The following is a 12355-nucleotide window of genomic DNA, read 5'->3' on the forward strand; positions in this document are numbered from 1 at the left end:
GAACCCTCCTTGAATCGGGCTGGTTTCCAAACAGAGGATTTTAGTCTCTATGCTTGTGCTTCTCCAAAAACACCCATCCAGGCAGGGGGATATGGAGAATTTGCAGCCTTCAAGTAGCCACACCGTCACGGCAGCATCTACTCTTTATTTCTTAACTCTTGTGTTCGTACAGTTCATTAACATCAAAACACAGTTCTGTTCCTCAAATCTTTTTTTAAAGATACAAAATTTTCAATGTGTAAGCTGGTATGGAACGGAATGGAATTCCCTATCCATCAAAAGAGGACAGAATGTTTTAGGAACCAGAATTCTTTGCTGCCAGTGTTTCTTCTTCAACACAAATACCACGTGCATACAAGTCTGCCCACTCCCGGGAAGAAAGAGGAGAGACCCTGAGTTCTGACCTTTTGATGGTCAGGCGTGATGGAAAGAAACTGCTGCTACAGCTTGGGAGATTTGCTATGGAAAGTCTGCCAGTCAACTTTGTCCTTCTAACCACCAGATCAGTTTGTGGCTGATCATCTGATGGGGCAGTTTCAATCACCAAGCACCGTTCTCTTTGCTGTTCTGGGATGTTGTTTGTGGAGCTCTTTCCCTGGCCGCCACTGGTTAATTAATTTCTGAGGGATGGAACCAAAATGCAGCATACCCTTTCTGCGTGGCACATGGTTAGTCCCTGACAGATTTTCTCACAGTGCAGTTCTCTTGTTTAAAAAGGGTGAGGGGCGAGGAGCACATGGGGCAGAGGACAAGGGAATGCTGCATCTTCTTCCTGACCTCCCTGGTCTCTGGCCTCTGGCTGCCTTGTTCCCTGGGTTCTGCCTAACCACGCAGGCTGGACAGTGCTGGCACACATCGCCTTCTTTTCTCACTGGGTCCAGCAATGAAGATGAGGGTTGGGGACTCGTTTCCTCCACTACGTAGCAGATTCTCAGGAAAATACAGTCTAAATCTTCTCTGAGCTCTTCCAGTCACCAAGTACTTACGTGGCTACTTCGTCCAGGGCACTAAATGCCATGGATAGTATCGAATTAAAAGCCTACAAAACTGCTTAATAATAGTTTTGAATGTGAGAAAATTATGTAATTTAAATGTAAGGTACAAGTTTTCATTTCTGAGTTTCTTCTATTATATTTTTATTAAAATAAAAATAATTTTCAGATTGAATTGAATTGGAATACAATAATACTTCCCACCAGAATTATATATCCTTAAAATTGTATTTTTGTTATATAATCAACTTTTAAAGAAAGATTATTACCCTTTTCTCTACGTAAATATGGGGAGTCTTAGCATAATGACAAATATTTATAATTTTTAAATTAATGGTACTTGCTGGATCCATACTAACATCTTTGCTAATAATCTCATTGTTTCTTCCAACTTACTTCTACAATACATCCTACATCCTCTTTCTAGTCTTTTATCTAGAATATGCAACCTAAAATAAAAACAGTGGTATCTCCATTCATTCTCTTCCTTTTTTCCCAAGCCTGGTCTTCAAAAGGTTGGGTATTGGCAGCTGAGTTGGTACCTGGCAGCAGGTAGAGAACAGAAGCGTTAGGGATATTGGGGCTGAGGGAAGATGTGTGAAGTCTGTCATCGGTGTTTTTTGTAGGAAGCTGCTGTGGTGTGAGAAGCTCAGTCCACCCCATCTTGATATAAACGGAAAATAGAACCTAGTCATAGCTTCCCTTGGCCTTTATTAAAGGGTGTCACAAATCACAGTAATAGCAAAGAAAGTGACTAGATGGACTAATGGCAAATTAACGGCAAATATCTCCCTTTTGGAGAGTCTAGAATCATTTATTGGGATTTAGGAATGGGAATCAAATGAGATGAGACCTTAACCTAACTAAGCCACAGCCAAGGACCTGAAAGAAATTCAGCAAGACCTAAAATAAATCAGGAAGTAAAAAACTTATTTAAATGCCTCAGATTCTCACTCCTGGCCCCACTCTCTATCCTGGCCTACTTGCTGCTTACTCACCGCCCTTAGCTGGTTTTTGCTCACATACCTGTCATCAGAGGGTGGCCCGGTGAAAAGTGTTTTTAGCTCTTACATGAACATAGCATGCTTTTAAATATGGCTGGGTTCCCTTCACCAAGACTGACTCAGATCTCACACCCAGCTGGAGAAAGCTAGGTTTGAACCTGGCACAGGTCCAGGTCCTGCTGAGGAAAGACCTGCCATTTGGGCCTCACCCCAAGACAAAGCCTGCACTTACCGCAGAAGATTAGCATTGGAGTTTTCTAAACAAATGCGGATGATCTAATTTTTTTCTTGCTTTCATTTTAGAATAGGTTGCTACTTGATTTGAAAAGAGGGAGCAGACTTGATATCAAATGAAACTGTCCAGAAGCCAGGCTCAGCATATTGTGAGATTTTTATAGAGAACTTTAAAAATAGACATTAATAAAATGTTTAAACTTTATTTCCCATGAAATAGGTTTTTTTCTATTTACAAATGACATGAAAAGAGGTTTCCTTTTGAGTTTCATTTTCTTTATTTTTCATGCTTAGACTACAGAAAGACTTGTTGAGCTCCTAAGAAAATGCAAGGAAGAAGTCCTTGTCTGTGCAGAGCACTTTATGAGTACATTGTGTAGACAGTGTGTGGCTGCTTCATCAATCACCTGTTATGCAGTAATTGTCAGTCTTGTCTGGAAAGTGGCTTCAGTGCCTTCTGCCATGTGTTTTGTTTTTGCTAGGGGGAATGAAGCCTTCTGAAAAATTTGAAAGCAACAATAGAAGATTTTTTTAAATATATAATATTCATGATGGACTTTTTTTCATCATTAAACTCGGGTCAAGGACTCTTTTTTTGTTGTATTTTTTGAGACAGAGTCTCACTATATACATAGTTCAGGCTAACCTTGAACTCACTGCATAGCCCAGGCTGACCTTGAACTAGCGGTGATCCTCCTGCCTCAGCCTCTAAGTGCTGGGATTACAGGCATGCACCACCATGCCTGGCAAAGACTCAGACTTGCCACTGAAATAATATTGACAAAAAAAAAAAAAAATAGTTTATAAAAGAGATTTGTGAGTAGAAAATCCAATGTGATCATTTTTATTTATGTGTACCATAAAGATTCTGTGTAGCTATCAAATTCTGGTTCCTGAACCTCCTACCCCTGATGGTATTTAAGGTCTGGCAGGACATACTGGGCACCTTAGGAAATAAAGTCCCATCTAAATCCCATATTATATTTATGTTTGATGTTGGAGAAGAAAGAGCATTACATAAGGAGATCATTCAGCTGTGTCCGCCTGAAACTTTGTAAATCCTTCTTCCCACTGGGCAGTCGAGGCGCTTCTGTCATACATGTTCTTGGTGTTCATCAGGCAGAGTGGGAGCTCCTATGCCCTCCTCAGACTCACTGTCCCCACAGCACAGCCACCTCGCCAGCCTCCACAAGCCTCCCCATCTAGCTTTAGTGTGAAACACATTGCAAGGTTCAGATCACCTCTTCAAAAAACTACCTCCTCAGAATGGAGTAACGAATAGTTAGTTATTTTAAAATACGAACAGTCAGGAGCTCTAGAACATGAAGATGATTTAAGATGGTATGTGTACTTGTATCTGAACACACTTTGTCTGAAAGGGCATTGTATATTTAAGCAGTGATAATAAGAAAAAACACAAAGTGTAGCTCAGAGTATCTGAACGTTATTGAAAGCAGTGCCAGATCTGTTTAGGGGTTTATTTCAGAATCTTAACCTGAAGTCAGTTACGTGAAGTTACATGGTTATGGTATCACTTTGCTACAGGTAATGTAACTTTATATTGCAGTAGACTTGGCAAGACAGTGTATCTTCATAATGAGTTAGCGACAGCTCCGTCACATGCACAGATGCTCATATAAATAGACTGCCCAGCTAACCGGGTAGGATGAACACCCTGGTGCAGGGTTCTCTCCTTTGTCCGGGTTGGTGTCCTTACTGCTAGAATAAACATCAGCACCTTGAATTAGCAGGTGTCAACCACTAGCTACCCAGACCCACAGCCAGCACTGGAAGATGTGAGTATGAGCAGTGAATAACTTACAGGTCATGCAGCAAAATGGTGGAGGGGAGGAGGCTCTAAAAAATACCTTGACAATTTGCCAAATGATCTTATTACTGTGCCTTCAAGATGCAATAAAACAGCTAAAATTTTAGCAGAAATCAGTGATTTATGAAGAGAGCAGCCACTCTGGTTCAACTCGTGTTAATATTTTTTTAGAGTGCAATTTAGACTGCAAAGATAAATGCACTAAAGAGTTTATAGCCAAAATCATATTTAAAAGTGAGAAAACAGGTAAATTTTCAGTGAACAAATTATTTTTTTAAAGCACATAATCCCTAGTATAGTCAGATGTATTTATCACATAGAGCAACTAGGTTGAAAATAGAGTTCAGTGTCATTTCTAGAGAAACTTTTTCTACTCCCGTAGGTTCTTCAAAGCATGGAACTTTTATACATCAGAAATGTTTGGGGCATTTTAAGAAACTGCTATAGTGTAGTGTTAAGTACTGTATGCTGGGCAGCAATCATGTGTATTGACCTAGAAAGGAGAAATTAAAATATAGGACAAAATTTGATTTGATCTATTTCCAGAGTACTGCTGCCAATCTAGACACTGATTTTTCCGAGTTTGAAATGTAAACTTGCCTCCCAGGACTTGTTTGCAAGTGAAGCTGGCGGGTACTATGACGATGCTCTGGTGCACAGTGTGGGCCAAGGAGGGAGCCTCTGGAGGGGTCCCTTGCAAAGGGCCGTTGAAATCATGAGCAGCCTGGCCAGTGTGCGTGAGACGGGCCGCGCTTTCTGAATCACGCCACCCCACCCCAAGACAGCCAGTGCACTGTCTGCAGCTCAGCCTGCAGCTGTTTCACTGAGGACTCCGGTGAATCACTGAGACCCAGGGCAGCACCTCTGCCTACAGAGGTTGTGGCTGGGCCAGAGAGTGAAGTGGCCAAGGTGTTCATGATCTGTGCTTCTGGCTCTGGACAAGTTGAAAACTCTGGTATGATGTTTGTGATAGCAGTACACTAGACAATAAGCTTTGTTTTCAAAGGTAACTTATTTTCACTTCTATTTGGGCAGACGTGTAAAATGAAAGTCGGGCCTAAGTTTTGTTAATTGTGGAAAGAATAACAGTTCCTATCAGGTATTTTTAAGGTAAAAGAGGACAGAATCCAAACTCACATTTTTAAATTTAGGGCCAGGGATATAGCTCAGTGGCACAGCGCCTGCCTGGCAAGTGCAAGGTCATGAGTTCGATTCCCAGTACCAAAAAAAAAAGGTGACAGGTTTTATAAAAAGAAAAAAACAAAACACAGACATCATAGGGACAGGTTATTCACAACCTCAATAAAGTGATTAAGATAGATCTTTTATTTCAGCACCCACAATTTCAATTGTTTAGTTGTGGTTTTTGGTTTGGTTTGGTTTGGTTTGGTTTGATTTGATTTGGTCTTTTTGAGACAGGATCTCACTATGTAGTTCAGGCTGGCCTTGAACTCCTGGCGATCCTTCTGCCTCAACCTCCCAAGCACTGGGATTACAGGTGTGCACCACCACACCTGGCTGTTTATTTAGTTTTAATGATTACTAAATCAGTTTCACTAAAATGTTTACTTTTATTTAGCTGTTTTGACTAATTGCAATGATATAACCGATTGTGCATGAGGATACAGCCAGTGTATTGTTTTTTGTGGTGCATTTTTTGGTAAAGAATTCTGTAGATTGAAGTACTCTTTGAAAACAGAACTGAAATATATTTATTCATGTTAGTATCAAAAAGTTTTTTGTGCAAACCATTTGCTTCTCCTGGCAGGCTGAGTACATTGCCCAGCACCCATGAAGGTTGGTTCCATTGGCAGTGTGGGTGCAGGGGAGTTGGGCAAGAAATGAGTGAAGCAGTGTGGCCAAGAGCTGGTTGACAGGGCTGGAGTGGGGGTCATGAGGATGTTGCCGAGTCCCAGTTTTGCTTTGGAAGTCAGTATGCTAAGCCTTTTTGAACCCACGTGTTTGGATGGAGTATGAGCTACATAGGAGGAAACTGCAGACTTAGCGTAAGCAATAGACGAAAGATTGGCACAGATGAGAGGAAATGGACCAAAATGGGTTGCGGGGAGTAGTTAAGTCCACGGGCGAGGGAAAAGCTAATGAGGGTGGGAAGTAATAATTATTTGAAATAAAATGAGTGCAATAAGTGTGCTTTTTATTCTAAGCTGTGAAAGGTTTTTTTTAATCATTCCTTCCTAATACATTTGTGTATGTTCCATACCTGATTAAAACCAGCTATGTAAACATACGCCTTTTTATTCATGTCAGTCACCAACGTCAGTGGCTAACCTTTATGTCTTATTTATCTTCATGTTACATTAGTTTACATACCAGGGAGGGAGAGAGAGAAGGAGGGAGAAAGGGAGAGAGACACTGCATACAGGCTGTGCTGTTTTCCTTCCTGTATTTTAAAATGCATTGGGTCCTGTGTTTCCTTTGGCTGTGCCACCTGGTACATGCAGCCTTGCTCTGGTCTTCATGTCACCTGTGTGGAGGACTGTCACAGCAATACACATTCGTGATCATCCCACTCGTAGGGTGTGTGTCTGGTTCTTTCCTCATTTAGCAGCTGCTGCTTCTCCTAAGACAGCATTGTAAACTGGTCGGGAGGTTGATTTTAGCATTCATCAGCACGTCTCTCTCAATTCTATTCCGTAGTTGTGAATGCTCTTTGGCTTAGATGAAGGAAAAGAAAATCCCTCCCGCCTCTTTCATGTACTTCTTGGTTTAAGAGCGAGTCTCATGTAAGGGAGAGGACAGGGAAATGCTTCCCGTTGGAACTGCAGTGAATTAATGGCTCCTGTCCACTACTGCGAACCTCACAGCACCTACATACACATTCCTCCTGTCTCCAACTGCCGAAGGTTCAGGTTTAGTTCACTTCAGTCCCACGCAAGCATTGAAAGGGTTCTCATGGAGCCCGGGTGTACCCAGAGGAAAGATGAGAGCTTTATGATTGTCCAAGATCTCTCTATACCTGCTTTGCAAAAATTACAATGGAGTAACTATTTTTAAAGTTTATTTTTCAATTCATAAGAAAAGACATTTATTTTCAGTCAAAAAGGATGTCTCCCTCTTAGCCCTTAATCTTCAGTGTTTGCCTGATTTTTTTTTTTAAATTCTTCCCCATACCTATTTCCTGATACTTTGGTTCTCTTTCCTGCTCAGGTCCCTTCATTTGTACTTTGGAGTTTTTTTCTCATGTAAATTTGTATAATGGAAAATATTGTTCAGTTTGGATAGAAAGCATGGAGAATTAAATAAAAACGATAGCTGAAAATCAGATTGAAGAAAATTATTTGTGTAAAGTTATTTAAAAACTGTATTATATAAAAGGCAAAAAAGTTCTATGTACTTGATGTGAATATGCAAATATTGCTATAATAAAGATTGACTGCATGGAGAAGGTCTTTATCAAGATTATTTTTGTAGCATTTACATTCAGTTAACAAAAGCAGTCAGTGGTTTTAACAGTCATTTCTTTTAGGCAGTAGAGACTGAGAAATACACATTTTTCATTGATTACTGTTGGGGTAAGGCAGGTAGGTGTCAAGATTCCCACGTGGCCCATTATACATGCTATGTAACTTGTCATGGTAAGTTTTTGTTTTTTTGTGTTGTTTTTTGTTTGGGGTTTTTGTTTTGGTTTGTTTTGTTTTTGGTCTTTTTGAGACAGCGTCTCAGTGTACAGTTCAGGCTGGCCTTGAGCTCACTTTGTAGCACAGGCTGGTCTTGAACTCGCAACGATCCTCCTGCCTCAGCCTCTCGAGTGCTGAGTTTACAGGCATGCACCACCATTCCCGGCTCATGGTAAGTCTTTTGTCCCATGTTAGTGATAACCCTTACATATTTTAAGATGTTGTAACCTTCTATATGTTTTGTTTAAAATGAGCACTGTCCTCTGCAAAAACACAATTGAACTGTATGCTCTAACTTAGTAAACAAGTTTATCTGTAGTAATTCACCTTGAGTTGTCTTCATGTAAGTCATACATTTTTATAGTACTGCAGATTATGCACACAAACATGTATTTTTTAAACTGCACTCATGTTTTCAACGAATTTTTAAAATGGTGATTAGTGTAATTGTTTTGATTTTATGCACTTGATTTCAGGACCTGATTTCCTTTTTGCAAATGCCCTAAATCTTTGTTTTGATTACAAATCTTAGAATTGCAGTAATACTGAGTTTATGGCCCCTCATGACCTAAATTTTTTTTTTTTTTTTTTTTTGGTCTTTTTGAGACAGGGTCTCGCCATGCAGTTCAGGCTGGCCTTGAGCTCACTTTGTAGCCCAGGCTGGCCTTGAACACACAATGATCCTCCTGCCTCAGCCTCCTGAGTGCTGGGATTACAGGCATGCGCCACCACACCCGGCCCTAAATTTTCAAAAACACCACAGATACAATGAAGTTACCTAGATTTCCAGAAGAGAGCTAAAGAGTTTTAAAGCTTCATGTGGAAACTGTCCATGAACAGTATGAAGGGAGAGTCCCCAGCAAGGCATAAGCTTAGGAATATTTTCAGATCTTCAGCCCTAAGATGTTGTCATGACAGTATTTTCCTCTGAACTACAGTTTTCTCATCTGAAAAATGTAATTCTGTAGTACCTTATAGAAACGCATCTTCTAAATGACCTTCATGATTGTAAGAGTAGTTGTGGCCCTGTTTCTTAATGTTTCGTACAATTAGTGTTCCCTAAAATTTGTCTCAGAATTATGGGTGCCTTGATTATAAAATGCTTCTGCAAAAACTGCCACACTTGCTCTTCTGAACCATCGGGCTGTGATCATCACACCTACGGTGCGGGCTACATAGTCTGCCAACCTCGTACAGTGTCAGTGCACACCGTAAGTTCTTAAGATAAGTTGGCCCAAATCCTCTCATGTCAGCAACTGAACAGGAAGCCCTGAAGGACAGCCTTGCCTAGGCTTGTGGAGCCAGGACCCACCCAAGATCACGATGGTGGTAAGGGGACTGGATAGAAATGGCTGGTGGCTCTGCAGCAGAGTTCAGACCTGAAGCGGATACTGTGTAAGGTCTACACCCTCCACTGCCAGTACAGTGACAGCAAGCAAAGGCCCAGCTGCAGAAACAGGTGACCATGGCAGTTGCCTTGACTGATGTGCCTGAGCTGGTGACATAAGGCAACAGATTCAACTTTTTCTACAAAGTTAGTTCCAGGGACCAGTGTAACCAAGGCAGCTTCTGGATCTTCATGTAATAGGCCGCATTCCTCACACACCACCTATGTTGCATAACTTTCTTAACCAGTTGTGTTTACATTGTCACTTCTATAGGAAATAAGGAAAATTATATATGCTGAAATTTGTGTGGGTTGTTTGTTTTTTGTTTTTGTGGGGGTTTTTGTCTTTTTGAGACAGGGTCTAGCTATGCAGTTCAGGCTGGCCTTGAGCTCACTTTATAGCCCAGGCAGGTCTCAAATTTACAACAATCCTCCTGCCTCAGCCTCCTCCCGAATGCTGGGATTACAGGTGTGTGCCACTGCACCCGGCTTTGTATGCTGAAATTTCATACCTTATCTCTACTGCCATCAGGAATTTTTTTACCACCTACCTTTTCATTCACAAGAGTACCTCTCTACATACCTAAAACTCCTTGTGAACATACTTCTAGCTACTCAACAGTCAGAAACAAATACGCTAAATGCATTTGCTTTGCTCATTTTGGACTATGGGAGGGGCAAGCAGCAATACTCAGAGCAAGGCTTTCCTTCAAAACTCCAGCTGGGAATCCAGGGTCACCAGAAACAGCCTAAGCACCGTGGTGTAGAACAACTGCTTCCTCATGCCAGGCATAGCTCTAATTACATGTTAAATCATTTAATCCATTTGACAAATGAGGAAATTAAGGCACAGATCAAATAAGTGCTGCAGTTTGCATAAACTGACAGCAAGTAAATGGCAGACCAAGGACTGGGATCCAGGTCTGACTCCAGGGCCTGAGCTCCTGAAACACTAACAGTTTTTCATACAAGTGGAGAGCCACTAGTGGGCAGACTGTGTGTAGACCCGACTAAAGAGAAAGTATCAGTGTGCATCACAGGTTTTGAAATACTACTGTTGCATGAAATCGTTTAGGTGCAGAAACACAAGGAAGTTCACTCTGATACGATCAAAAAGGCATAGACCGTGCTCTGCTTACTCTTACCTAGTCCAACTCCACCTAAAGTCAGATACTCAGGATCGGAACCTCATTTCTCCCAAGAGCTGTGTGAGCCTGATGAACTACCTGACCCGTGCACCCCTAAAATGGAAATAACAAGGACTGAGTACATTAGCACAGAAGGCGTTTACCACAGGGTCTGGTCCCAGGGTGTTTCTGCTGCTGCTTCCTGTATATACTGCGTCAGTCAAATGCACCTAACGTCCGTTGGGTACCCTCTCCCTCTGAAGTGTTTTCTCATTTGCTATATAGCAGTGTGGAGGTCCATTCCTCTGAGAAGCCTGGGACAAAAGAAATTTTAAAGATCTGCAGGGCAAAGCGGAGGACAACAAAAATGAGATCTAAAAAAGAGGGCCCTGATGGTCTTGAGACCGTGGCGGTAGCGTGAGCTCCCCTTGGGAGAGTGAACTCAAGCCCGCAGGTGTCTGCAGCGCCCCTGCGTGAGAACAGGCTGCCGGAGCTGCACAGCGGAGGGCTTCAGCTGCCATTGGCCCTCTCTGCACAACTACAACTGAAGGGAAGCCAGGGGAAGCAGAAGGCCAAGGACTCACAATCACACCGTCTCACCTCTGCCTGAAGCGGGCTGCATTCGGTGTAAAATAGAAACCCGCACCTACAACCTGACACCTTCAGACCTGGCTCTCCTTCCTTGCTGGAGCACGGGAGACTGCGTATAAAGAAATGGAGAGCTGTGCTTCTAAGCAAGTCGTCACGTCATCAAGCTGAAGATTTTTATCTGTGACAAACGAAAATTGTCCTGTCAACTCAAGACTGTAGCACTAGAGGAAGCTGGAGAATACCTAGAAGCCGTTTTCAGAAAAAATGAAAAATCCTGTTTCATCCTTATCTCCCATTCCTCTGGCCCTCAGAACTCCTTGTCAGAAGTGATTCGAGCATTTCAACTGGCAGCAGCCATCAGGTAAGCCAAGATGGGTGCACGCAAGTACATCCAGGAGCTGTGGAGGAAGCAGCAGTCCGAGGTGATGCGCGTTCTTCCGCGGATCCGCTGCTGGCGGTACCGCCAGCTCTCTACGCTCCGCAGGGCTCCTTGCCCCACCCGCCCGGACAAAGCTCGCAGACTGGGATACAAGGCCAAACAAGGTTCTGTCATATACAGGATCCGTGTGCGCCATGGTGGCCGCGAACGTCCAGTTCCTAAGGGAGCAACTTATGGCAAGCCTGTCCATCATGGTGTCAACCAGCTAAAGTTTGCACGAAGCCTTCAGTCTGTTGCTGAGGAACAAGCTGGACGCCACTGTGGAGCTCTGAGAGTTCTCAGTTCTTACTGGGTTGGTGAAGATTCCACATACAAATTCTTTGAGACTATCCTCATTGATCCATTCCACAAAGCCATTAGAAGAGATCCTGATACCCAGTGGATCACCAAGCCAGTCCATAAGCACAGGGAGATGCGTGGGCTGACATCTGCAGGCCGCAAGAGTGGCGGGCTTGGAAAGGCCACAAGTTCCACCACACTGTTGGTGGTTCTCGCCGTGCAGCCTGGAGACAGCGCAATACTCTCCAGCTCCACCGTTACCACTAATATAAGTGATGTTTGTAAAATTCATAACCTAATAAACAATTTAGGACAGTCCCGTCTGCTTAAAAGTGTTGTCTGTTAAATAGTCTACTGATTATTTCATGAATGTTTTGTCAAATGGAAGTTAAAGTGCAATAATGTTTGAAGACTATAAGTGATGGTGTATCTTTGTTTCTAATAAGAGAAGCTTTTCTGTCTTTGCTTTATCTTATTACGGAGTTATATGTCAGTACTTGAAACATGCTATGTGGTATAATAGGTGTAAAATAAATTCTTTAAAAAAGAAATGCTTAAAAAAAAAAAGAAGTGATTCAAGAGTCCTATGAAAGACAACACACTGCCCTGCCCACAGGAGATGCAGAAACACTGAGTAGCCTATTCCGACCCCTAACCTCTGTGTACTCAGATCAGAGAAACGGCTAGAGCAGTCTCATTACAGCCAGCACCTGTGACGGAGACGCAGCAAGGCAGCATGCAATGCGGTGCTGCGATCCTGCATGCGCTGTGTGGGGGCAGGCCTGACCTCCCTATGTAACAGTACATGCTGCTAAGCAAGTAACTCCACCTCCTCA

The 12355-nt window shown here is 42.5% G+C and overlaps 1 protein-coding gene and 1 pseudogene across 6 annotated transcripts in view; both read left to right on the forward strand.

Annotated features, from left to right (window-relative positions):
* Braf (B-Raf proto-oncogene, serine/threonine kinase) overlaps positions 1-1467 on the forward strand; it is a gene marked incomplete at its 5' end in the record, with an annotated part of 145471 nt that extends 144004 nt beyond the window's left edge. For 2 of the 6 annotated variants that reach the window (XR_001231320.1, XR_001231321.1), the window contains 1 exon segment: positions 182-228. Coding sequence is in view for 4 of the 6 variants with exons in the window: in XM_013504993.1 (XP_013360447.1) it covers positions 95-403 (309 nt within the window). 6 annotated transcript variants of the gene reach the window in all.
* Positions 1468-9503: 8036 nt separating this feature from the next.
* LOC102019925 lies at positions 9504-11838 on the forward strand (annotated as a pseudogene).
* Positions 11839-12355: the final 517 nt, after the last annotated feature.

Source organism: Chinchilla lanigera, unplaced genomic scaffold (assembly GCF_000276665.1).
Source record: "Chinchilla lanigera isolate Chin_1 unplaced genomic scaffold, ChiLan1.0 scaffold00093, whole genome shotgun sequence".
In the NCBI taxonomy this organism is placed as follows: Eukaryota; Metazoa; Chordata; class Mammalia; order Rodentia; family Chinchillidae; genus Chinchilla; species Chinchilla lanigera.